The 25,702-nt window shown below is 59.2% G+C and overlaps 2 protein-coding genes across 2 annotated transcripts; one reads left to right on the top strand and one right to left on the bottom strand.

Moving 5' to 3' along the window:
• Window positions 1-145: 145 nt before the first annotated feature.
• DCST1 (DC-STAMP domain containing 1) lies at window positions 146-14,406 on the bottom strand. Its single transcript, XM_004714751.2, has 16 exons — window positions 14,346-14,406; window positions 13,949-14,074; window positions 13,795-13,869; window positions 9,706-9,834; window positions 9,246-9,385; window positions 8,342-8,558; window positions 8,113-8,256; window positions 7,523-7,644; window positions 7,012-7,169; window positions 4,808-4,907; window positions 4,603-4,698; window positions 4,390-4,516; window positions 3,941-4,057; window positions 2,815-2,957; window positions 2,594-2,707; window positions 146-470 (listed from the first exon to the last, which is right to left on the bottom strand). The coding sequence occupies exons 1-16, from the start codon at window positions 14,404-14,406 to the stop codon at window positions 219-221; spliced, it is 2,121 nt and encodes a 706-aa protein (XP_004714808.1). The 3' UTR covers window positions 146-218.
• A 342-nt stretch (window positions 14,407-14,748) lies between these two features.
• On the top strand, window positions 14,749-24,982 carry DCST2 (DC-STAMP domain containing 2). Its single transcript, XM_004714750.1, has 15 exons — window positions 14,749-15,016; window positions 15,118-15,288; window positions 15,590-15,691; window positions 15,985-16,182; window positions 16,737-16,802; window positions 17,262-17,475; window positions 17,664-17,821; window positions 18,682-18,846; window positions 20,336-20,503; window positions 20,629-20,729; window positions 21,379-21,509; window positions 21,893-22,020; window positions 22,344-22,437; window positions 22,525-22,677; window positions 24,877-24,982. Exons 1-15 carry the CDS (start codon window positions 14,749-14,751, stop codon window positions 24,980-24,982), a joined length of 2,223 nt encoding a protein of 740 aa, XP_004714807.1.
• Window positions 24,983-25,702: the final 720 nt, after the last annotated feature.

The following is a 25,702-nucleotide window of genomic DNA, read 5'->3' as shown; positions in this document are numbered from 1 at the left end:
GCTGGACCGAGCCCCGGCGACGCCCGTGCCCGGCTCCTCCCGGGCAGCTTTGCGGGTCCCCGCCCCCCTCCGGGCGGGCCTGCCCCTCCCGGCCGCCACGCAAGGTGGCTTCTAGACCCCCAGGCTCGGAACCCCGCGGGAGGCGGGCACCCGGAGGAGCGTGCGAGGCATTTTATTCCACAGCCAGGGGCGAGCTCGGGGAGTGGGCGAGGTGCCCTTCACTCCGCGTAGGCGGCGTCGTCGTCACTGTCGCCGAAGTCGGAGGAGGAGAGCTCCTCGCGGGGTGTGCAGACCGGGCATCGCTGCCGCATGTCCACCCAGCACGACCGGCAGTACACGGCCGCGCAGCCCGACGTCGGGCACACGTAGGACTCGGCCGTCTCAGGTGCGGTGCACACCACGCAGCGGCGGCGCAGCCAGCGGCGCAGGAGCGGGCAGCGGCGGTGCAAGGTGTCCACCAGGTGGTGGCGCTGGTGGAAGATGAGGAAGGTGTAGATTAGAGCCAGCTGGGGAAACGCCTATCTAGGAGGCCCGGACTAGTGCTTTTCCGAAATGTCAAGGCCTGACAAGGCCCACGTGTTGCTGAAAGCCGGTGCAAGAGGAGAAAACCCCCGGAAGGGGCAGGGCTGGCAGGTAGGAATGGACCGTAGAGCGTGATCTTCCCCAACTCTGTTCAGGTGATGGAGAGTGGGTGAAGGAAGCCCTGGGCTCCCTAGCCAACAGCAGCAACTACCATTCACACCCTTTCCCGGAAATCAATTTTGCTTGGTTCCCACCGTAGGGCTGACAAGTGACTAGGACAGATAAGATGATCACTCTGGCGATCCCCGCTTTCCAGGTGAGCACGGCAAATCTCAGAGAGAGGACATGACTTTGCCAAAGGCATTTAGCTAGAGAACAATCGGGTGGCTTGGACCCAGGTCCCTGGAGTTGAAATCACTAGCCTGGGTCAGTACACGTCACCGTGGGTCCTCCCTCTCTGCACACAATGGCCAGGCATTCTTTCCACCCTTATCAGGCCATTCATTCCCTCCCTCCAGAAACTCCAGGGGCCACCACTGCCTTGCAGACAAAGGCAAAACTCCTGGCTTTGGCATTTAGAGCTTTCCAGAGTCGAATTCCTTCCTAGCCTCTAGTCTACCTTAAATAAACCACCATCAGTGGCTCCAACCGAAGGGCAGACCCATGCTCTAATGGGTCTCCTGCGGGTGGCCTTGCAGAAGCAGACCACTAGGCCCTTCTCCTGAGGCATCCCACCCACTGTCCTCTCAGTTAGTAGCTGAGCACTGGATCATTTGTAGGGCCAGGGGCTCCTTCTGCCCCACCATGCCCCTCCCTGAATGCTGCCTCCTCTGTGAGCTTTTCTCCAAGGAAGCTCCCTGCCCTTGGCATTGGTCTCTGTACATTCTCTACCTTCTGCCTGAATCAAGTGTCCCTCACATTTCCACGTGTCCCTGGAAGGCCAGCTTATTTCAGAACTGGGTCGTACACTCTCAGCATGTGTGTTGTCACATGAGACATCTGTTCTGTCCCTGTTGTGTTCTATGGGGGCCCTTAGGATCTAGGCACTGCAGCAAAACGTGAGCAAAACACAGCCTCTCCCCCTTTGGAGCTTCCTTAAGGGGTGGGTTAAATAAAAATGGCTGTCCTTCATTGTGTCCCTCTGGGTACAACCTTGAGCCCCGTGCTAAGAACTGTAAGTAGAGCAATTCAAACGGTGACCACATCAGGCAGGTACTGTTTTCCTCCTCATCATCATCTGTCAGTTGAGAACAGTGCTGCTTGTGGATGCAGACCCTTAAGCCAGGGTCACATGGTAACAACTGCCACACCTGTAGTGCTTGCTGCACACCGACGGACACCGTGGGATGGTGCCATCTGATCCTTGCAACAGCTGGGTGGAGAAGGGAACCCCGACTTGTAGAGGGGAAGAACCAAGCCATGGAGGTAAGGAACATGGGTCACAGTCATACAGCTGCCATCGTAAAGGGAGGAGCCAGGATTCAAACCTGGGCTCTCAGCCCCACACTGGACCACCCCACCGCACATACTGCTCTCCAGAGACCAAACTAGCTGGTCTCCCCGCTTGCTCTTCAGAGCAGGAAACAGACCCAGTAAGTACCATGGCCCAGGTCATGCAAGCTAATGATGGAGGGTGGACTGGAGGAAACTGGTTCTTTGAACTCGGTGCTCCTTCCATATACCATGTGCCCTGCTTCATGAAGCTCTGCCGGTCCCTGCCCACCTGCCCTTCACCCCAGCCTCTGCACTGTGCTGAACTTCTGGCCTGCACCGGGTCCCCCGCTTCCAACCTCTGGTGAGCCCCTCTTGCTGTCCTCTGACCGGATCAAGCCTGACTCCTTGTGTCTCCACACTGCTCAGCAACCCGGTGCGTCTGGCCACTGAAGCCGGCTCATGAGGTACAAGAACAAGATGGGGCTGGGTGCCTGGAGCCCTTAGCATGCACCGCACCAAGACTCATGGACCCCGAAGAGGCCTGGGGCCTTTCTGGGTGCTAGGTGGACTGACGTGAGACACCCCTGGCCTGCAGTCCTCTGGGAGCTGGGGGCTGGCAGGACAGGCCTGGGCTTACCGGAGTCCTCTGCTGTCGGGCTCGCCGCACAATGGCGGCCCTCCTCAGCTTGGTGAAGGCCGCTCTCTTCCTCAGCAGGTCATTGTAGAAGAACAAGATCCGCTGCTTCTCTCTCTGAGGGCAGGGACACAGCGACGGAGCAGGGGAGAAAGGAGGCCCCTCAAAAGATGTGGTTGAGGCAGGGAGGTGTGCAGGGGTACTAGGACATGGGGAGGGCATACCTTGGGAAAGTAGAAGGCCGCAATGACCCTTCGGAGCCGGTAGCCAAAGGCCTGGAGTAGGCAGAGACACACCAACAGGCCTGTAGGGAGTGCAGCCCTGAGGTAGGCCTTGGCATCCAGGCTCTCTGGCTGGGGCAGGCAGGCTGGGGGTGGGAGCAGGCCTGTCAGCCATCTGGTCAGGCCCAGCTGGAGGACAGGACAGCTCAGGGTGGGATCCCTGCCCCAGTGGGATGTGCAGGCCTCTCCTCTGATGGCCCTGCTCTCCCCCTGCCTGCCTGGTACGGGAGCAGCCAACAAACGAGGTAAGCACAGGCTTCCTTGTGTCTACTTAGGGCTCTACAGTGAACAATTTCACATTTCCCCACCACGTCGGAGACTCGACTTTGCTGGCGACAGCCCCCCAGCCCCCCAGGAGCCCCTTCCTGCAGAGCCTAAGCCTCTTCAACGTTGACAGTCCCCGACAGGGATAGAGTGCCCAGTGGGCAAGGCAAGTACAGGCTTCCCGGTGTTTACCAATCTGCGGTAAACTGATAAACATGGGTTTGATATCACGTCTTTGCACCGAGATGGGGTGGACCCGTGTGGAATTGCTTACCACCGATTAGTAAATAAGCACCGGGACGCCTGGGCTTACCTTGCTCTCTGCCTGCCCGGCCCCCTGTCAGCATGGTGGCCACCAGGCACAGATTGGGCCTGAGTACCACGGCAGGAAGCTCTGTGGATAGTGCTGCTCCCTCGTGGAGCCCCGATGGTGTAGGGGTTAAGCATTGCACTGCAGGCCTCATGGTTGGCAGTTTGAAACCACCAGCAGCTCCTCGGGTTCTAGAAAGGCTGGGCTTTCTACTCCGGTCAACAGTTACAGTCTTGGAACCCCCCCAGGGGGTGTCGCTGTGAGTCCGCAAGGACTCGACGGCCCCAAGTTTAGTGAGAGAACTTCAGAAGGTAGAACTCTCTGATCCCATCCTCCACTCCCCAAGCCTGCCTGAATTCTGAGCAGCCAGACCCATGCCCATGATGCCCGTCTCTCCACGCCAGGCCTAGCACCCCACCTACCCACCCTCACACTTTACCTTGGAGTCTCTTGACCGGCGCCCGCCCCCTCCCACCTATGGGTGGCCTGGCTCACGCAGATTGTTGGTTTCCACGGCCGTCTCCGAGGAGGTGTTGAGGGCCCCGATGGTTTTCCGGAGGAGGCGGGCGAGCATGGAGTTCCCTTCCACTCTCACCTGCAGTTTATGGCTGCCTGTGGGGGCCGGGGGCCCAATGTCAGGGAGGGGTCCTGACAGAGAGCTACTCCTTGGCTGCCCAGGACTTTCCACTCATTGAGCCCCACCCTCCCCATTGTAGGTGCAAAGGGTGGCGCCGGAGGCCCCCAGGGCCAGCCACCAGTGTGAGACTTGACCCCGAGCAGGTTGGTGGAGGGGAACCGAGGAGGAGATGAAATTGGGAGATGTGGGGTGAGGCGGCCGCACAGAGGTTGAAGTTGGGGGGTGTGTGTGTAGTGGAGTGTCTTGGGGTCCTGAGTTGGACAAGAGGGTCAGGAGCCCTGGGGTGGGGGTGGGGGGGCACGCTCACTGCGGAAGGAGTACTGTAGGAAGGAGTGGTGGCGGATGGTGTCAAAGATGGAGTAGAGAGCCCAGTCCAGCCCACACAGCAGCAGCAGCAGCAGCAGAACCGGCACCGACTCCAGGAGCTCCCTGACCTGCTCCAGGAGCAGGCGGCTTGGACTGGGCACCGCTGCCGCCCGCTGCCCTGCGTGGCGCTCCGCCCCCCGACCTGCCCCCGCACCACATTCTTCATCTCAGAGGTCTGGATGGTGGGCTTGCAGGGGAAGATGACCGCCTTCTTCTCAGCGTTGCGAAGCGGCAGCAGCGTCCGTTTGCCCTGAGCAAGGAAGCAAGCAGGCAGGGAGGTGGCCCAGAGGCCCTTTGCTCCCCACCCCCCCTGGAGCCAGGACGCTGCGGTGCACCCAGGGCAGCGTGTGCCCACTCACCAGCTTCTGCCTGCGTGCATCGATCTGACAGAAGTACGTGCTGATGTAGATATTATCAAAGCGGATGTCCTTGTTATACTTATCCGTGTAGGAGAAGGACCTGCAGATGGATGGACAGGGGTGGGTCTCCACTTCTGTCCACCGCCCACCACCAGCCCCACCCAGGGCCCAGGCACTGTGCTGGGAGGGCCAGCGAGGAGACTGCTCCCCCAGCCGGGCACCACACAGTGAAGTCACCCTCCCACACAACCAAGGAGACAAACAAGGGCCAGGGGACCCGGGTGCCAGCCTGCTGGGGTCAGGAGTCCTCGTGTGAGGTAAGGGAAGGCCGCCCGGGCATGGACCTTCCAGGGTGCATGTCGGAGGGGAAACGATGGGAACGACAGCCTTTCAAGGGGCTCCCATGTGGATGCCTTCAGCGCCTGCAGAATCGCTCCTGGAAGGCGGCCCCCTGAAGCCACCCCATCCCCAACCACCAGCTCCTTCTCTGACAGACCCCTGCCCTCCTGGCTCCCCCTGAGCACTACAGTGTGTACACACACACACACACACACACACGCATGTGTAGTGTATAGGACAGGAAGCATGGTCTAGGTGGGTGGGTGTTTGTGGAGGTGGATGGGTGTGGATGTAAGGGGGTGAGCTGTAGGGGGTGGAGTGGTAGAGGTGGTTGAGTGTGGCTGGGTGGGAGTGTGTGTAGAGGCATAGGGGTGTTTGTGGGTGAGTGCAGGGGTGTGTGTGTGTGTGTGTGTGTGTGTGTGTGTGGGTAGCCATCCTCCCAGTGTCTCCCAAAGTCCTGCGGAAGGCTTGTTTCCTGAAGAAGCAGTGCAAGCTGTCAGAGGTGGCTGTGGGAAATGGCATGGACTCAGCTATACACGCTGTGGAAACGCTGTTTCTTCTGGAACCCAGGGAAAGTCTCCTTTGCCTTTAAACTGGCAGGCACCATAAATGCAAACGCAGACTGTGCGCGCCCCCGTGTGGAGAGACCGGTGCTTCGTGGCCAGGGCCTCCCGCCCACTGGCCACACCCACTGGCCAGCTCTGCCGGGCGGAAGTAGCCTCCAGGCTGCCTTTTGCCTCAGTGATCCTGTTCTCCCTCTCTGCTCAGGCCACCTTCTTGCCACGTCCCACCGCACCCAGGCTCCCTAACCTCCGACCTAGCCTGGCCTTGCGCCTCCACCCTGTCCCAGTTCCATCTGCAACTGCCCCAGTTCAGGCTCTCCATGGGTCCAGCCATGGCCACCTTCAGCACAGTCCCCCACCCCAGGCTCTGCCAGGATGCTTGCCCAAGAACATCCCCTTCTTGTGAACCAGGGCTCCCATCTGCTGGCGGAGCTCTGCCCTGGGCAGCTCTCACACCTGGACCTCGTGTCCAGTACCTGGGTCATAAACAGCTAAGCACTTGGCTTCTGGTAGAAGCTGGGGGGCTTGAACCCGCCCAGAGGCGTGTCCTTGGGAACCCCTGGGGAGAGCCCTCTGAGTGACAACTGTCAGGGCAGGGGGCGTTTTGTCTGTCTGTCTGCTCTTGCTTCCCCAGCTGGACCAGGAGTTCCTGAGGACAGGACGCTGGCTCTTTCCTCTCTGTCCTATCACAGGCCCCCCCGCGCTCTTGCCCCACAAACGGAAGCAAAGTAAGGGCCCCTGGGACTTCCGTGCCCAGCCCCTGCCCACCCAGCTCAGGCATGCGGGGTGGAGACGGGAAACAGAGGGTCCAGAGGTCAGCAGGGGCTGGAGAGCAAGGCCCAGGGCAGCCCCGCTGGACGCCGGGTGGGGTGCAGGACTTTGGTCCAAAGGGAGGGAAGTCGCTGCCAACGCAGCTGGCGGGAGAAAATGAAAGCAGAATTGGAAGATAAAAATGGCACAAAGTCAGCGCCGAGGGGAACATGAAGGGCAAGGGGAAGAATCAAAGGTCCGAGCTGAATGCAAAACGAGCAGGGATGAAAGATGGCCAGAGGGTGCGTGCGCGGAGGCGGCCGCCCTTTCAAGGTGGCGGACACGCGCGCGCGGCTCTTCTCGCAGAAGGCCCCTGTTTCCCTTTTTTTTTTTTGGTAAGCAATGAAACTCCACTTTATAAACCGACAAAGTTTCAAAGCAAACATTTGGCTTCAGGGGGGTGGGCACGGTGGGTGCTTCCCCGACCCCCGGGCAGGGGGCAGGGCACTCCGGCGGCGGGGGAGTGGGGCAGGGCCGGGGCTGCTGACTCACGCGTGTAGGACCAGCAGGAAGGTGCAGGACAGCAGCACCTGCAGCAGCCCCAGGGTCCACTCCAGCTGGGCCTCCTGCGCACGCACGTAGTCCCGAGCCTCCGTGCTCACGTGCTTCCAGCTGGTGTTGAGGCCCAGCACGCCAGCGCGCCGCTGCTCCTGGTGGGCCCGCGGACAGACACCCTGCGCTGCACGTGGAGCCCGGGCCCCCACTGCCTCTCCTCGGCAGCCACCTGACAGCCCTTCCGGAGTGGTCTTTCTGTTGGCCGCCCCCACCCCTGCATCTACTGATGCTGCCTGGCGGACCCACCCTTCCGTGCCAAAGCCAGGCCCACACGTTCCCATTCAACCCCGGCCCTCTTCTTGCCATCCAAACCCTGCGCTTACCTCAGAGCCCCATCCTCCATGTCCCTGTCCCTGGCACCCAGCCACCTGTTTCCTGTCACCTGGCGTGCTTGCTGTCCGCTCGCCTTCTCACCCTCTCCCACCCTCAAGTGCTCCCCAACTCTTACTTTTAGGTGAATACTGGCAGAAAATTCCCTTGTCAGACTATGAACAGACTGGTTGAGCGTGTCGTACGTCTGCCCAAAGTTGCCTTCCACAGGGATGCGATTTCGGCACCAGAGTTCCATCACTGGTGGGCAGTGGGGCTGTCAGGGGCCTCTCCCACTTTGCTACAGGGCCTGGGCCCAGCTGGTCTGCCTCCCCTCCCGTGATCCCCTGCATTCTTTGCTTGCATTCTCCTGTTCCTCTGCCATGACTTTACCGCACCATCTCCACCGCCCTCGGAGTCTCCGACTTTCCACCTGTCTCCAACCAGGCCATGACTGAGGACAGCTGGCACCTGTGGGGCAGTTCCTCCCTCCGTGTGCCGCCCCACTCCCTGATTCCCACGCATAAAGCCTGAGAAGCTCCCAGTGGGATAGGTGCCCCTAGGATGGCCATCTTTCTGGCCCAGAGACAAAGCTAGCACTTTCTCCAGGCCATGCCACCCAGTGGATTGCTGAGCTCTGAGGGTGAGGGTTGGCCACCCACACTCTATTTCGTTGCTCTCTTGCCACACCCATACCCCCAGACCCAACGCCCCCACCTCCAGCCCCACCCTTGGTGATGCCACACAGGAACTTGAACTTCATAGGCAGGCAGAGCAGATGGTTGAAGAGCGGGGCCCAGACACGTTGCAGGCACTGTTGGTGCTTCCGGTCAAACCAGCGCTGGCAGCTGAACATGGCCTTGTTCACCACGTCTGCAGGAAGGGACCAGGGGTGTCTGAGATCCCCACACTGTGACCAGAGGCCTGCCCCCACCCCCTGCCCAGGGACACCTCGCACAAGAGCAGCGCAGCTTGGTCTTCAGCTCAAACATCTTCTGGGAGGAGAGGGGTTTGCCGGAGCCCGGGCCCCGGCGAGCCTGTCTGGGCATGGCCGTCTCCTCTGAGCCCGCGGCATCCTCCGGATTGAAGCCAGCCTCACTCAGGACCTGAGTGTCGAGGTCCTCAAAGGAGTTGGAGATGTTGACAGTCTCCGCTTTCAGAGAGTCTTTGCTGCCCTGGTTTCGGTGAGGCGGGGATGAATAAAGCCTACAGTCCAGTCGTGAAGTTGCACTCCAATAGCCTGTTCCCACCTCCTCCATCAGTCAAGCTGGGGGCTCTGACCCCGGCCCGTAGGGTGCCTAGGCCCTAAGACTCAGCTGCTCACCTCAGATTCTCCACTGTTGACAGTCTTCTCTCCTTAGGTGCCTCATCCCAACACCCCATATGCCTTTGCTCTGCCCACCCCGAGACTCCCGGATACTCCTATCTCAGCTCCTTGCCGGCCCCTGGTTCCACTGATCCTTGGACTTCACCCCTTGTCACTTAATCTCTCAGACTACCTTGCCCTCTCAGTGCTTCTGATCTCCAAGCCCCTCCACCCCATTTCTCCAGCTCCCCATCTCCAGTGTCCACACTCAGTCCCCTAGCCTTCAAGTGCCACAAGGCCAAGGACCTCCATCTCCAGACATTCTAGGGCCGCTGTCCAGAAGACTGCCTGGCCGGTTGCTTGGAACTATGTCTGGGACATGTCAGGCTGCCCCCGGGACTAGAGCTAGCGCTCCTGGTAGGTAGTGTCGCGGAACAGGGGACAGTCGGGCAGAAATGCGCCACTGGAAAAGGAAGCCTGGGGCCTTAGTTCCCCACTCAAGTCATACCAGCCCCTGGGGAGGGGGACCCCAGCCCCTGCCCATGGAGGTCCTGACCAGCAGGTCCTTGAACACTGCCCGCAGGGGAGCGGTGGAGGTGCGCCAGGCCGCTTTGGTGTTGTTGATCTGCAGCTCCACGGTACAGCCCAGCGATGCTATCACCTCATTGAGGTTGTAACGCAGGTTGGCCACTGGCCCTGGGGGAAGAGACCTTGGTGGATTGCCTCCCCCTGGAGCCATTACTTTCTCAAACCAGCTCCAGCTCGCTGGGTAGTGACTGCCTTCTAGAATGGTGGGGGTCATGCAGCCTGTGAGAGACCATGTCCTTTAAACCCCTGGCCGGACTGTGCCGATGAAGAAAGCCCCCAGATCCAGGAAGGAACTCATTCAGGCGCATACAGCGAGTTAGAGCAGCTAGGATCCGAACCCAGTCCCTGCCCCTACCCCCACCCCATCCTCTCCCCTTCCCCGGGGCCTGCTTCCCATTGGATGGTTCCCTGCAGGGACACACGCTCACCCTCGTAGATGGCCGCCAAGGCGTATCCCAGCACAAAGAGCCGGCCCTCTTTGCCCAGCATCTTGGGTAGTATTAGGAGGCTGGCACAGCGGATGTGAGGGGAGGTCCCCCAGCCCACGGCCCCCAAGCCTGTTCAGGAGAGGGCAGGCTGGAGTGAGGAAGAACTGCCTCATCCTCCAGGTCGACCGGAGCACCCACCTTACACACGTGCTCCGCAGCCACCAGCAGCCACCCTGGTCCTCGTGTCTGTCTACTGACCCTAATAGACCGTGTAGGCCCATCAGCCACTCGTTCCTCACTGAGTCCCTTCAACGGCCATGTGCAGGGCATCCCTGGCCACTGGCATCTGCTAGCCAGCAGGGGAGAAGGCTAGAGGTTGAAAAAAGGATGGTCAGTGGTTGGGGTGTGTGTGTGTGTGCACGTTTGTGTTGGGGAAGCGGACCAGCTTCTTGTGATCTATGCCGGCTTCAGATTTACCGAGGTTCTGTGAGGGCAGAGGGAGCAAGAGGAAGCTCCTGGGAACAGACCCTGGTGCTCAGAGCCTCCCCCTGCTCTCTGTGCTCTGAGACCTTGAGCACCGACCACCTGTGCCCCTATGTTGGTTTAATCACAAGCTGCCTGGTGTGTGTGTGTGTGTGTGTGTGTGTGTGTGTAGTTTCAAGTGTGTGCGTCTCTGTGGTCACTGCAAGGAGACAGGGAGCTCCTACAAGCTTGTAATCCAGGGAGAGAGACAGATGGGTAAACAAATGACTAGAGCACGATGTGCTAAGTGCACAAGGGAGGTGCTTATGAAGCGCCAAGGGGGGAGTGGGCATCTCCTCACGGTGGGCGGGGCGGGGCCGGGAAGGCTGGACAAAGGAGATGATGTGTCAGCCAGGCCTGGGGGATGGGTGAGTGGTGTTAGGAGGAGCGGCGGCATTCCAGGCTGAAGGAACAGCTTGAGCTGCTCAGGGGACCCAGAAGATCGCCGTGTCCATGGTGTGTTTGCCCGCACGACGGCCAAAGCAAAGCCCAGCCCCGCCTCGTCCCACTGTCCTTGCCGCCCAGCCCCATCGCCTCCCATAAGGACAGACGGCAGGGGCTGCCTAATGAGCGTCCCTGCCTCCTCCTCTCTGGCCACCTTCGTGCTTCCAGGTTCGCAGCAGCAGCCTGGGTGAGCTTGTCAAAACAGACATTAGATCCAGTGCCCTCCTGCCTCCCTCTTTATTATCCCTTGGGCCTCCGGCCCCTGCCCACCTGCTGAAGAAATGCCCCTCAGCCCTTTGTCCACCACGCCCACCCACATGGGCCTTCCTGCTGTTTCTCAAACCTGCCCTGCCCATTCCCTCCTTGCCAGGAGCACTCCTTCCCTGCTCCGCACATGGCTGGCGCCACCCAGTCATGCAGGTTTGTCGCAAACCTCGTCTGGTGCCACCCAGCAATGCTTCCAGCCTTCCTCCTTGCAAACACAGCTTGGCTTTTGTTCAAGGGTAATGGTCGGGTCTTGCCCAGGCCCCGGGGGCTAGATTGGAGCTGCCAAACCTCACCGTGGTGGAACAGGACGTTGAAAGGGCCGTGTCCCTGGTCTTGGCTGTCTAACCAAGGGCTCAAGCTGAGCACAAGACACGGTGCCTTGTGCCCTGCATTCTAGAGTGAGCAGAGTTCTCCCACCCCTCGACCCCGACAGGAAGCGTTTCCGAAGGGGCGGAGAAGGGGTGAGCAGGCAGCCCTGGGAAAGGCCTGGGAAGGATGGTGTCCCCTTCCTCACTTTGGGTGAGGGGCTCTATGATAAGGTGACCAGACGTCCTGATTTTTGGCGTTTTAAAAAAGTCCCGAATTTGGGAAAGAAGGCATGTAGGGAACGGTCTATTTGGTCCATACAGATAAATTTTTTAATCAAGAACCACCCCTACCCCCCGGTCAATGGTGTCCCACTTTAAATCTGGTCCCTTACTCTAGGAGGGACCACCCTGACTCCTGACCAGCCACAGAACCTTGCAGGGTCCCTCCTGATGAGGGGCTGCTCCCTGCTGCCTGGGGAGCTGTACAGACAGCCTTTGAGGGCAGAAGAGAGAGCAGCTTGGGGGTGGGGTGGCGGTGGGGGTTACTGTCCTAGTTTGGAGAGACAAGGAGTGTGTACTTCCTCTGGGGCAAGTGGTGGACCACCCCACTCCCCTGCCCCGTGGGGGGCTCTCCATCCAGGAGGGCAGGCCATTCAGGGGAGATACTCAGAAGTAAGGCTGTGGGTGGCTCTTGGGAGCTAAGGGGGCTTCATCTGACCTCAGCCAAAGTGCACTGCCCTCAGCAGGACGCAGGCACTTCGAGGGGCATGCACACACCCAGAGAGCCCCCCAAGGCTGAGGTGCCTGCCACAAGGGCACCAGCAGTGCAGTCACCAGGGCCCCAGGGACTTAAGACTTTGTCCCTTTTCCTCTAATTCTTCCAGTCCCCTCAATAGCCAGAAGGGGCAGGAAGTTGGGGGGGGGGAGTGAAAACACTAGCCAGGCCCCCTTCTCTACCCCAGGATCAAGCCCAGGGCTGGGCGGGGCTGCAAGGGGAGAGAGGAAAGATGCTGGGGGTGGAGGTGCCACTTAAATCTGGAGAAAGACTGGATCGGACCTTCTACTCCCTGCGAGTAAGTCATCCTCCTTTCTGAAGCAACTCTGCGTGAAAACATCAGGAAAGCTCAGGGTCTGACTGATAGGTCATCTACAGCGAGCACGCTGGAAGACAGTGGCCAGGGACCACTAAGTCGTTTCCTGTTGGTCTCCCACAGAAAGGGGCCCATTCAATAAGCTGGCAACGATGCTCATTCCAGGATAGGCTTAGCTAAGGGCACGTGGTGCCATTCTGCCCATTGAGGGGAGGCGTGTGGGGGATCCTGGGAAAAGCCACTTACTCGTTTTCTTCTTCTATGGTGACAATACCCCCAGCAAAGCGTGTACCAGTCCAACCATTTCTCCATGGGTCACACAGTGACCCTGGCGACATTTTTCAATGTTGGGCTACCGTCCTCATTACTCTTTTCCAGATCATTCTACCACAATTAACAGAAACTCAATACGCCTAGGCCAAAAAATAAAAAAATTTAAAAATCCCCCCCACCCCCCAGGAACCCCTAATCATTTCAGTTTCTCTCTATTTGTAAGTGAGATCATACAGGATCCGTCTTTTTATGGAAAGCTTCCTTCCTCTTAACAAGAGACATGACGGGATAGTTACCACAAGGCCACGGGCATCGCTAAGTGAACAACGTCAAGAGTGTTGCAATGGCAAACGCTGTTGCCATCCACGTGTGCATGTGTGTGTCTAAAAAGAGGGGACAGGGGACGGGAGCCCTGGTCTAGTTTCTGCAGCTTTGATGTCCTTGTGTGCAGATGTGATGACCGGCTCTCCTGCAGCTGGTGTGGAGCCCGAAGAAGAGGCTCCAACCGGCTGCCTGCGCACAAGCCTGGCTTCTCGGTGGGCTCACTGAACTGCCTACTGATCCAAACCTCAGCATCCCCTGACCTGGCAACTTCCAGCTCCGTGAAGAATAAATAAACTTGGGTTGTTGGAAGACCACCGGCAGGAGGGCTTTCTTTTGGACCCCCTGGGTCCAAAGTCTCCACTCACAGGTCACCTCGTTCTCAGACCAACCACTCAAGCTAAGGTGGCCTTCTATCACAGCCCCCTGTGGGCTTCTTTCCACCAGGCATGATCAGGTGCTTGATTACTTATCCTCTAGCCTTCTCTGGTAGAGTGAATGTAGACTCCACGCCGGCTGGGAGCTTGCCGGCCTTGGCATCTCAGAATCAGCAGCATGTGCCTCAAGAAATACCAACAAGTGATTTCTTCAGAGGAGCAGCGGGCAACAGAGCCCCCAAGGCTGGGGGAGAGGGGGATTCTGAATGGCCCTGGGTTCGGACTATACCAGACTCCTCCCATGGAGGAGTCTCCTGAAAGACCAGGATTGATGGAGGGTCTCTCCCCACAAAGCCCAGGACAAGGCGAAGGCCACGGGGATGTTCCGGTTCAGAGCAGACATGTGCTCAGACGCCAGTAGGGGCAGCCAGGCCTGGGCTGTGCTCCCCAGGCTCCTAGAGTGCTCCTGGCCATGCCGGCACTCACCCACCAAGCCGTATAACACCACCAGCTTCTGCTCTTCGTAGATGTTCATGGGGTTCACCAGGAGCTGAAAGAGCCCTAGGGACACAGAGTCAGGCCAAAGGTCAGAAGATGGGCCCCACCTCTGCCCATCCCGGCCTTCCGCTTTCACACTCACCTATGGCAAGGAGGCCCCCAGTGCCTGCCCCAAGCAGGACGGCGGTAACAGGAAATTCACCTGGCTGGCGCTGCAGGAATCGGCTACAGGGGGCTGGCAGCACCCAGCTCAGGAGCCTCTGCACCACTGAGGGGCCAAAGGGTTAGCCCAGCGGGGCCCACAGCCCACTCTCCTGCCTGGGCCAAGGCTCCTTAGGGTTAGGGGCTTCCTAGCTTGGAGGGGCTGGGTGAGGGAGGGGGCAGGAAACTTGGAGGATTCTGGGAGAGACAAAGGACTTGGAGGAAGAGGGGCAGGTGTGAGGGAGGGAGAGGAGAGGACAGGGCTGATGAGAGGGAGTGCTGGGGTTAATGAGAGGGGTTGGGTGAGAAGGTTGGGGGCTGGGGTGACTGGGACTCACTGGTGTGGGGTGTTTTCCTTCTTGGACCCTCCGCTCCACTCTGATCAAGTCGGCTGACCATCCTTGTGCTCTGGGATCTGCCCTCTCTTCCCGGAAGTCTCCGGAGGGATCTCCTTGGAGGCGAGGCTCTGGTGCGTGAAAGGATGGGCTGCCTTCTCCCTTGCCTCACCCATAGACTGTGTCCTCCGGTCTCTGCTCCGAAGGCTCAGGTAAGGAAGGGGAGTCGAGACCCACCTCTCCCCTCCTCAGTCCTTAGGAACTGGCTGAGGGAATTCTGGAGAGACACAGCAAAGGCCCTCTGGAATCTTAGAATACGGTGGGTGAGACATTCCGGGACCCTTTAAGAGCCACAGAACCTCATGGGCATCTCCTGGAGACAGGCAAACTTTTGGTCTCGGCAGCCATGCCCCAAGTCATGAGGAAAGCTGTGCCCCGTTGGGGGGCCCAGGAGCCTAGCATGACTCGGGCCGTGGTGCGGAGCGTGGCCGCCTTCCTCCTGGGCTTGGCCTTGGCCACGACCTATGGGCTGCTGGAACTGCTGGTGGAAGGGCGTAGCCCCTGGGGCTGCCTGGTGGGCACCCTCACTCTGGCCGCCTTCCTTAGCCTGGGCATGGGCTTCTCTCGCCAGGTCCGAGTGACTGTCCTCTTGCTGCTGCCCCAGGCCTTCTCTAGTGAGCCTGGCACCTGGGGGGAGGGGGGACGATGGTACCCGGGGCAGGTCCGTGGGCTTGGGCAGGAGAGGGGTTCTGGTCCATGCCGCTATCTCCCTCAGGGCAAGGCCAGATACTGCTCTTGGTGGTCTCCTTTGGGTTGGTCCTGCAAGGACCTTGTGCCAACACCCTGCATAACTTCACCCGGGCCAGTGAGGCTGTGGCCTGTGGGGCCGAGCTGGCCCTGAACCAGTCTGCCGAGGTGCTGGAGCAGGCCAAGCAGCCCCTTGTCAGTAAGCTGCCTTCTCCCACAGTCCCATATCCCCACCCCCCCTGTCCCTCCTATGTGCCCTAAAGTCTGCACTCCTGGGTCCCGACCTCGAAGTTTCCGAAGCCTGGCCTGGGGTCTCTGGTCCTAGCACCCTGCACCCCCAGCCTCGATCTGGTCTCCCCCACTCTCCCAGGCTCCAGCACCCAAGCTTCCGGCTCAAGGGTGGCAGCCCTTCTCTCTTCCCTGGCCCAGGGGCTACGGTGAGACACCAGCCCCTAGAGGCAGTGGGACTTATAGTTGCCCCCCTGCTCAATGCCTTGCAGGCGCCTTGAACAAGATTAAAGCCATTGCCCAGAAGGCCAAAGCAGTGGCCGACCGAGTTCGAAAGTTCTTCCGGTCCATCATGGACGGTGTGAAACACGTGGGTCAGCATATTTGCTTTTGTTGTTTAGTTTTGCCGGGACAGGGTATAAAATGCACCCAGTCTCTCCCGATACCCCTGACCCTGACACCCCCCCACCCCTGCTGTCTGGGCAGGACCTTCTTTGGTCCCCCCTGGGAGCTGTCTAGCACCTCCCAGAATACAGCACTGCTGAGCCCTGGACTGCCTTCTTCCTTATGGGGGGTGGTGTGGGGGCGGGGGCGGGGTCTCCAGGGTGTTCCCCAGTCCCTTGAGAAGATGCTGCCTTGGCGCCAGCCCCGGCCCTGTCATCCCCAGCCAGGGCCCTGCGCAATGTGTGGCACTGGCTCCTACACATGGGCGACGTGTGCAACTCGGAGCTGGGCAGCCCGTACTCCAAGTGCTCGGGGATCTTCGAGGAGGCCAAGGACCACTGCATGAGGGTCATCCCGCAGGCCTACCACCTGTGCTACGCGCTCATGCCCTTCAAACTGGTGTTGTGCGGCCTGGCCAGCGGTGAGCAAACCCAGGGGTTGGTGGGTGGGGCCGATCGAGAGAGGGGGGCGTCTTGGAGAGGCTGGAAGCACGGAGCAGGCTCTTAGTCCGGGAAATCTGGGCGGTACAACCCACACCTGGAGGCGCCTCTAAAGCTAAGCCACAACTTCAGAGCCCTCTGGAGTTAAGAGCTACTGTCTTCGGAACCTACAGGGCAGTTCCACCCTGTCTGGTAGGGTCGCTGTGAGTCGGAAAAGACTCCAGTCTTTTCCGCAGTGAGTTTGCAATTGCCTTTCCAAAGGGATTCCTATAAGAAAGCCGTATGGACCAGTTCCGTTCTGTCTGCCGCATGGGGTCCTCATGAGTTGGGGTCCACATAAGGCCACCACTGCCGGGGGTGGGGTGGGGGGACAGGAAGGGACATTGGACATCGGGAGGGTCAAAACATTAAAGGGGCCCATTGAAAGCGTGTGTGTGTGTGTGTGTGTGTGTGTGTGTGTGTGTCTGGAGTTGGGAGGTCTAGTTGACCCTCTGCCTATCTGAGCACCTGTCACCCCTTGGTCACCTGTTCTCAGTGGTCCAGGTGTTCTGTGTCATCCCCAGCTACATCCAGCCCTTTTTGCGCCAGAACATTGGAGTCCGTGAGTCCACCCACTTCTAGCTCCATCCCTCCCCCCACTGCCTCTTCCCTGAGGGAGTGCTGTGGCCAGACAGGAGGGGAAACAGCCTGGGGGAGGGGGGGTGACCAAGGCAGGCCTCATCCCACATGGACAGATTGGGAGTCAGAAGCTAGTGAGGAGGGGGGAGCCTCCCGGCAGCTTGGCTTAAAGGCAGGAGTTGGTACCAGGCCCAGGGCCCAGACCCAGGGCCCCTACACCTAGGGCAGGCCATTGAGATCAGTTCAGGGATTCATTTACTGATCTCGGGGGGGCATCTAGATGGGCAGGGGCTGGGGGTGTGGTTGGTGGCACCAATAGGTAGCAGTCAGTCCACAGGCCCCCATGCTGGGATTCCTGGCTGCCCCTCACCCCTCTCCAAGGGCAGCGCTGCCCCCTTCTAACGCTCCTTGCTCACATTCCCTCGGGACCTGCTGACCCCAGCGGCGATGAAGCTGATTAACCGGGTGCGTCAGGAATTTGAGTTCAATATAACAGCCACCCACCACTTCTCTGTGACTCTCAATGCCTCTCAGAGCCTGTCTCAGGTAGCTCTGGACCTCAAGGAGGCCGTCAGCCTGAAGCTGTACCGTGTCCGAGAGACCCTGGCTCTGATGGGCTACACCACGTCCCTGCTGCTCCTGTTTCTCTACCTTCAGTGAGGGGCCACCTCGGGTCTGGCCAGGAGATCCCGGACTCCCCTCCTGGTGGGGGGTGGGGGGTTAGGCCATCCCAGCGGCTTCCTGGGAGGGTGACATTGCAAGGAGGAAGGGATGGAGTGCCCTGTGGGGGTTGGCCCCGGGGCAGAACAGGAGCTTCACGTGCGCCCTATCCCAATCCCACCAGAGCCCTGTTTTACCGGTACTGCTACCTGCACTGGGACAATTTTGACAACATCTATATCACCAGCCAATTCCTGCGCATGGAGGCTGTCCGCTCCCAGGCTGGGCTGCCCACAGTACTGCCCCTCAGTATCCACGAGGCCAATCACTACATCCAGCCAGGTGAGGGCCCAGGCCAGCAGGGAGAGAGCTCTCCCGCCCCTCGGCCCTGCCCTGCCATCCTTTCACACCTGCAGAGCTGGAGGGAAGGCAGACAGCCCAGGTGTCCAGGAAATGTCAGGTTGAGAGGGAGACATAACCCCTGCCCCTGGAGAACCCCAGTCGGAAGGGGAAAGGAGCGCGAGAAGGGGCAGGTGCTACCTCTGCAGGCATTCCAGATGTCCAGCTGTCCAGATTGGGAGTAGATGTGGAGCAGGAAAGGAGAATGGGGGGGGGAGGGGCTTTGGGTGAGGAGAGGCGCCTTGGTGGCGTCCTAGATGACATGTTGGGCTGCAAGATCAACAGTTCGAACCACTAGCCCCCTACTGGAGTGGCTGGATGAGGCTCTCTACTCCGTTAAGGAGTTCTAGTCTCAGAAACCCACAGGGGCAGTTCTACCCTGTCCTGCAGGGCCTCCATGAGTGGAATCCGCTCGATGGGTGCGTTTGAGAGTTGGGTAGGGAGCAGGGCAGAAAGTGCAGACCGTGAGGAGAAGCTGGAACCTGGGGCAGGAGGAGTCTGGCCAGCAGGGAGCCCAGCGAAGGGACTCAGCGCTCCTGGGGAGAGGACTCCCGAGTTTTGGGAACGGGCCTCTAAGGCCCAGAGGGAGAAGCCAGGCCTGCACCTCTAACATGGGACCCTCGGTCCCTGAAGAGGGCTTACCTCCCTTGCCTGTGGGTCCCCCGACTTCTTTTGCATTCCTTTTTCCAGAAGGGAGTCTGGAAATCCTGACTGAGCCCGGGTCGGGAGCCCTGTCCATGAGCAGAGGTCCAGAGGGCGGGAGAATGGGGAGACCGCCTCCTGACTGTCTGGCTTCTACGCAGGCTCCCTCTTCTTGTCCCGCTGGGAGCGGATTCTCTACATCTTGGCCATCTTCAAACTGACGCAGCACCTCCTCCTCGTGCTGCTTCTGGTCTTCCTGGACTATACGGTCTTCTGGGTCCTCGACCTGGCCCGGCACCACTTGCAGGGGGAGATTGTGGCCCGCAGTGAGTGCCACCCCAGGAAGGCCCCTAGCCCTGGTCTGCCTCCCCCCTAGCCTCTCCCACATCTTCCCTTTCCCACCCCTAACCGTGGAGGGACCACCGGTCCCCATGTCCCTGTCACTCATCAGCCTCTGGTTTTGCCCCTCTTCCAACTAGTAAATCATAAGTAACACCTACATCCACTTCGAGGGTATAACCATCTAAAAAAAACACGTTCTAGCATCAGAGGGCCTTGGGTGCAAATGTTACCTCTGTCCTGTCGCAGGTAAGGACCTTTCAGCGAGTTGCTTAATCTGTCAGAGCTCCCATTTCCTCGTGAAAAAATTAAGACGACAATGGGAGCAACCATGAGTTGCACTAAGGCGTCAAAGAGATCTGATTGTGGATGTGAAGGGTCTGGTGGCTCATTGAGAGTGTGCCGTGGACCAGGGATGATAATCCAGTTCTCTGTACCAGAGGGCCAACAGAGGAGAACAAAACAAGGCGTCTAGTCCTAGCCTGCCACCCAGCCGGTGCTCAGCAAATGTCTTAAAAGAAGTGCTTCTGGGTGGGTCATGGAGGCAGGCAAGTGTTAAAGCCATTTCAGAGCTGGCGGCTTGGGCAGACAGGCACCGGTGCCATCCAGCCGGAGCAGGGGGCCAGTCGTGGGTGCCAGGGGCTGAGGTTGCTTGTGTTTCTGGGAACAAGGGCCTGGGGGTGGGAGGTGGGGGTGGGGGTTGCCTGTTGCTGTTTCATCCAAAGACAGAGACCAGAACGATTAGAAAAACTCCGACGTTTATTCTGCGAGCACGGGATAGAAGGAAACAGTGAGGTTTGCTGCCTCCAAACTGCTTCTGAAATCCAGTGAAAGTCTAACAAGCGATACACCCCAAACTATGGGACCAAGAGCAGGTTTTGCACTGATCACAGGAAATGATGATCCATACATACACTTTCCCAAGGGTTACGTTGGCATGCGTTCTTTACCGGACCACCATCCGCAAAGCACCATGCTCCACTGCTTATCTAAATGGGGGATGCTTCATGCCTGGCTGGCTGGCTTAATGGCCTTGCTTACTACATCCCGAAGGTAGAGGACCATCCCTACTGATTAAGCGTAAAAGGAATTTTTACTGCAAGGGAGGGGGGCTGGTGCACGCAGCTAACCAAAAACTCTACTCTGGCTTTCTAAACAGCTAAACCTCACATCGTGTGATATTTCTAGACTTTTTGATTCACAGCAGGCTAATGCTTTCACCCACGTTCCTGTGGGAGGCTCGCCATGGGACATTCCACACAGAAATGATCTTTATATTAAAGAATGAAAAAAAAAGAGGGCTCTGGAAACACAGAGAGAGGAGTGGGTGACCCCACCTGGGGGCAGTCCAGAGGCTTCTCAGAGGAAGGGTCACCACTTGGGGCACCCCAAGTCCCACTCCCCTGACTTGTAGGCTGGAGCGGGCCACTGCCCTGAGCGTCCCTCACCCTCACACGGCTGGCGTCTTTGTCCCAGGCCCGGTGCTGGTCTCCATAAGCGTGGAAGGGGAAGGCTACACCGGGAAGATTTACCGCGATCTCGTGTCTGCTTTTGATGTCCTGCAACAAGGCAACATCAGTATCTTGTCTCAGCGCTGCCTCCTGCGGCCCTCAGAGCCGGATCCCACTGGTTACGTAGTCATTGGTATCAACCCCACCCCACCCCCTGAGGGCTCTGGGGGAACGGGCATGGGATCCCGGGACGGTGTGCCAGGGATTGGTTTGGTCCTTGTGCCCTTGGCAAGACTGACTGTGCCTGCTCTGCTCCAGGCAGCATGTACGGCCTGTGCTTCTTCGTCACTTTGTTTGGTGCCTACATCAGTCGGCTTCGGCGGCTCATCTGTGCCTCCTACTACCCCTCCCGGGAGCAGGTGAGAGGTCAGCCAGGCCCTGCCCCCCCTCCCCAGGCTGCCAAATGAGTGGCCTTCTACCTTGACTTTGGGGAACTTGAAGTCCTTCAGCTGACGAGCTGGCCATCTCTCCTTCTGATTGAAGCAGCGGCTGGCTGGACCCCAGAGGGGCTGGTCCCTCTCCCTCTCCCTCTCTGGGCAGGGCTTCCGGAGACAGCCTGCTCCCAGGGTCTGAGTAAAGCCACGGAGGTGGCCTGCGGTGGTGGCACGTTCAGGTGTGGATGGCAACTTGCCATTTGCTTCTGCGTTCACTACCCGATTACTGAGCGCCGGCCACCTGCCACTCGCCGTGCAGGATGACAGGATGGACCAGATCCAGTCGGAGCCCATGCTGCTGTGGGAGGCTTCCCATAAGACATTCCAATCAAAAGTGACCTTTATTAAAGACTGAAGAGAAGGGGGCTTTGGAAACACAGAGGGAGGGATGGGCGACCTCCACCTGAGAGAGTCCAGAGGCTTCTCAGAGGAAAGGCCATTGGAGCCTAGCCTAGAGGGGTCCATAGGTGCTGGACAGAAGGCCAAGGGGAGCGAGCAGGGAAGACACTCCAAGCCGACAGAGCTTAGGGCCAGAGAGCCAAGTAGAACCTACTCTTGGCCTGTCCTCTCCCAGGAGAGGATCTCCTACTTGTACAGCATACTTCTGAGCCGTCGGGCCAACCTGCTGTCCACCCTGAGCCGAGCAGCGAGGCGGCGTGCAACTGACCAGGACCCAGGGAGCGTCGTAGAGCTGCTGGGTCGCCGGTGAACCCACTCTCCTGCCCCCGAGTTCTTCAGTAGGGTGGGCTGAGAGGGAACTGAGAAAGAGCTAGAGGCAGGGATGGACCATTGTCCTCCCTAAGTGTCAAAAGATTTGGTTTGGTTCAACAAGGTGTGTGTCCCAAGGTATTCATGGTCTGAGAGGGAGGGAGAACGAAGGATCGGTATTATTAGGGGTGGGGGTGAACAAATGAGGGAGAGGGGGAGGACTGGGAGACAGACAGGTTGCTGCTAAATTCAAAGGGATGGGGGTTAGACTCCAGGAAGGACTACCCAATGTTTGGAGGCTGTTCCAGGAAGTGGAGAGATGCTCCCAGTTTCTTAGGCTGGCTGGACTGGCCGGCTTAGTGTTTGGGGGGCTTCCGTAGGTGTCCCTTCCTGGCTCCTCTTCTCAGCCCCTTTCGGTCACACCAGCTCTACTGCTTGGCCTGTGAGCAGCCCCAGGATGAGAGGCACATGGAGAACTTCGTGTCCTGCCCCACCCCAGGCTGCCGAGGTGAGAGCCCCCCAGGGAAGCATGCTTCTGCCTGCCAGATTCACCACCTTGGCATACAGCCCTCGAAGGTGGTCCTTCCTGTGGATTTCCTTGTTTCTTACCTTTGACATCCTCTCCTCCACACTGTAGGAGTTCATTTAAGTAGAGCCCCCAGGTAACGCATATCCACCACACTTACCTTAAATTTCTCCCCTAGAAATAGGATTCATATGCAAGTGGTTCCCTGGTGTGGACCAGGAAGGTCCCCCAGGTTTGGGGGAGAGGGGGGGCACAGTGGGTGGTAACTCCTTCATCCCCTTCCCTCTCCTCCGGGTCTCCCCCAGGCCTCTTCTGTACCCCCTGCTTCCGCCTTCTGGGCAACACCTGCTCCTTGTGCACGTCAGTCCTCTCTGACCAGGGACACCTGGACCTGGAGCTGTGAGTCTTCTGGAGCCAGGGGGACAGTGGGAATGCCCGCCCCCCACCAGGGATCATTGGGGCCACTGAAGTGGGAGACTTCTGCAGGGACTCCAGTGACGAGGAGAGTGCCCCGCGATGGCTGGCTGCAGCTCCAAAACAGGAGCCCGAGATGGCATGGTTACTGCAGCCCACGCTCCCAGAACCATGGGAAACAGAGAGAACCAGCAGCCCCTCCTCCCAGTCCAGCTCTCCCTCCAGGTGAGGGGAGGGGGGGGGAAGAGCCCCAGTAAGGGCGCAGGACAGGGTCTGGCTGCTGCAGAGCTGGGAGAGAAGTGCCAGTTGGGATAGGGGTGTATTCTTGAAGGCTTCGTAGAAAAGGGGTAAAGGAGCCACTGGGCTTCAGGGGCAAGCTGGTGGTTGCTCAGGCCAAGGAGCTGAGAAAGGCATTCCAGGGGGAGAGTCAGGGAGGGTGAAGAATGTGAGACATTTGGGAGAGAGCAGAGCCTAAGGGGGAAACAGAGAGAATGTGTGTCTGCGTGTGTCTGTCTGGGCGGGTGGGGACCTCGAGAATGTTGGGAGATAAGGCTGGAAATCAAGATGGAGACCAAAAGGCTCGACTTGACTTGCCATCAGATCTTCGCTGCAGAGTGACACGTCGTCCTTTTCTCTTTCAAGATGATAAGGAAGCTCAGGCAGAGAGGGGGCAGGGTGGGAAGCAGGGCGACCAGAGAGGAGGTTGCCAGAGTCCAGGAGAGGCCAGGGTGGCCTCCGTTGGACAAGGGACACCCATGCCTGGGACTAGGCCTGTGGAGAGAGAACTGGTTCCACCTGAGACCTCTGAGGGGTGTGGAGGGCACCCAGGGGTGCGTAGTTGAAAAGGGGCAGGGCTCTGGACTAGCAGAGTGCTTTGTAAGAAAGGCCTGCCACTCTGCTTCCCAAAGACCACAGTCTCAAAGATTCCCACGGAATGCAAATAGCAACGAGATGTCAACAGGATGCAAATAGTAACAACAAGATTTGAGCATTTAAGAGCTGAGAAAGAAAGCCCATGGAGGGACGCAAGGGGTCTGGACTCTAGGCTAGGCTGGCCTTGGAAAGAGAGGCAGGGGGAAGGGTGCACTGTCTGTCCCTCCAACAGAGTGGAGCCTGCCCCAGCTGGGTGGCCTCTCTTTCTCTGGGGATTAGGAGGCCAGGACACCTGCTGGGGTGCGGGTGGCTGGGAGTGGAATAAAGGTGAAGGAGTGGGTGGTAGGGGCAGAATTACCTGCCATGGGGAGTGTGCAAAGCAGCTGACTGGAGCTGAAGGGATTTGCAGGGTGTGTAAAGGGTCAGCTGACCTGCAAAGTCACACCATCGGCTCCAGTGGGCACACCGCTGCGTGGTTCTCCATGGCCAATGTTCCCTGGGAACGGGATTTCAGGGTCTCCTCGGTGGGGCTTTCTGGTCAGGTCAGGGGAAGGACGAGACAGGGAGAGACCGAAGGTGTCCTTAGGACGTGTGTGAGATGTGGCCTCGGGGAAGAGAAGGGGCTGACACCTCCCACAGGTGCTGGGGGGTGGGGGGACGGGCCCGGTGGTCCAGGATCTGTATCCTGAGGAAGTATCAGAGTCGGGGTGGGGGCTGGGAGGGGGAAGAGCTAGCAGGCCAGGAGGCAGGATACCCACAAGGCCAGCAGTTTGAAAATGCCAGCCTCTCTAAGGGAGACAGAGGGGATTTTCTACTCCTGGGAAGAGCTGCAGTCTCAGAAGCCCACAGGGGCCACTCTCCTTGTCCTGTAGGGCGGGCAGGAATCAGAATCAACCACTCCACGGCAGTGAGTTTGGATTGGGATTTAAACTAGGGGGAGAGGCCTGGATGAAGCCAGTGGGTGGATGAAGGCTGGGGACAGGGGAGTTTGCCGCAGAGTGAGCAGAGGTGAAAGTCATTCAGGCCAGAGTTGGATGGGGGTCTCTAGGGAGGAGGGCGCTGGACCCCTCGAGCAGCGAGCAGAGGGCCAAAGCACTGGGGACATGGCTCCCATGACGGGCGGTGCTGGGTTTGAGAACAACCAGCCTGCCTCTGGAGGGCTGCAAAGAGAGCAGTGGTGTGGGCACATTGCACTGAGCAGGGCCCTGGCTTTGGGAGGGGGCAGTAAGGAACCTCTGGGGGCTGCAGGGAAGGAACGCTTTCTGTCCGGTAGACTCAGATGGTAAATCTGGGTTAGCAGAGGGCACAGTTTGTGCCTAGACCAGGCATGACACTGGGTCACCACTGGCTTTGCTCTTCCTGCCCACCTACGTGCGCCGGGGCCTCCACTTGAGGGGCTGGCTGCAGCAGGGCCCGGGCTGGTGTGCCCTGTGGGCTAGCTCAAGCTGGAGTGCTGGTCAAGAATAGGAGCTGAATCTGCTGAGTGGCAGGGATGCACCTGTGAAAACAGAGGGCCGGTGACCTGGCCACTGCCTCCTCCCTCCTCACTAGTGACCTGGACGAGAAGGGGTCTCCACAGAGGGAGGCGCAGCAGCAGCAGCCCCTGCCTGAAGCCCATCGGCCAACCAGCATTCCTGGGACCCCTCAGACCCACTGACCTCGAAACCCTTCCCCACCCCAGCAGCCAGCCTCAGAACCCCTCGTCCCTCCCACCGGCCCCCCAGTAAAAGAACCAAAGGTGGACACCAGTGCGAATCTTAAATTATTATTATTTCTTCCTGTCGTTTACACCCGAGGTGGGGGGAGGGGGAGGGAACAGAAGAGGGGAGATAGTCTCCCCCCCTAAGGCACTGACTGGAAAAGCCACGAGGTGGGGAGGGGAGGCCAGTGTCCTCACTCCCTGGTGCTAAGCCCCAGTTCTCCCTCCCCCCAGCCCCTGAGCTCCCCCCATCACCTGAAATGCTAAGATGAGGCCCAGGGCAACCCGACCTCCCCACTCCCCAATATATTACATCACTTTTTAAATAGATACAGGGACTGGTCCTGCTACCCCCTCCCTGGGACCCCCCCCCCTGCTGTTGGGGGTACCTGGGCAGCTGTGCAAATGGGATGGGGTGCATAGGAAGGAGGGAGAGCACCCGGCCCCTGAACCTGCCCCTTTTAAGGAGGGGGAGGGGCCGCCAGGCCAGGGAGGGGAAATAGTGCAAGGCAGAGCCCAGGCCACACGGGGGTCCAGCACCCAGCGAGTGAGGGGAGGAGACAGCCCTCACCCCCAGCAAGAGTGGAGAGTTAAAAATCTGAAACTAGATTTCAACGAGACCAACAGGAGAGGCTATGTACAGAATGGGGGTGGATTCATTCCCAGTGGGAGGGGAGA

The sequence above is a fragment of the Echinops telfairi genome, unplaced genomic scaffold, assembly GCF_000313985.2.
Source record: "Echinops telfairi isolate 266 unplaced genomic scaffold, ASM31398v2 ScPeMD7_7425;HRSCAF=8463, whole genome shotgun sequence".
NCBI lineage: Eukaryota > Metazoa > Chordata > Mammalia > Afrosoricida > Tenrecidae > Echinops > Echinops telfairi.
This window is presented reverse-complemented; position numbering and strand designations above follow the sequence as displayed.

Coding starts and splice junctions, on each gene's coding strand:
- DCST2 (XM_004714750.1), top strand. CDS start 14,749: ATGCCCCAAGTCATGAGGAAAGCTGTGCCCCGTTGGGGGGCCCAGGAG. Junction 15,289..15,589: donor GGCCAAGCAGCCCCTTGTCA/GTAAGCTGCCTT, acceptor AATGCCTTGCAG/GCGCCTTGAACAAGATTAAA. Junction 20,730..21,378: donor ACTACCCCTCCCGGGAGCAG/GTGAGAGGTCAG, acceptor GTCCTCTCCCAG/GAGAGGATCTCCTACTTGTA.
- DCST1 (XM_004714751.2), bottom strand. CDS start 14,406: ATGGTCAGCCGACTTGATCAGAGTGGAGCGGAGGGTCCAAGAAGGAAA. Junction 8,257..8,341: donor GACCAAGCTGCGCTGCTCTT/GTGCGAGGTGTC, acceptor CCCTTCCTGCAG/ACGTGGTGAACAAGGCCATG. Junction 2,958..3,940: donor CGTGGAAACCAACAATCTGC/GTGAGCCAGGCC, acceptor TCCCACCCCCAG/CCTGCCTGCCCCAGCCAGAG.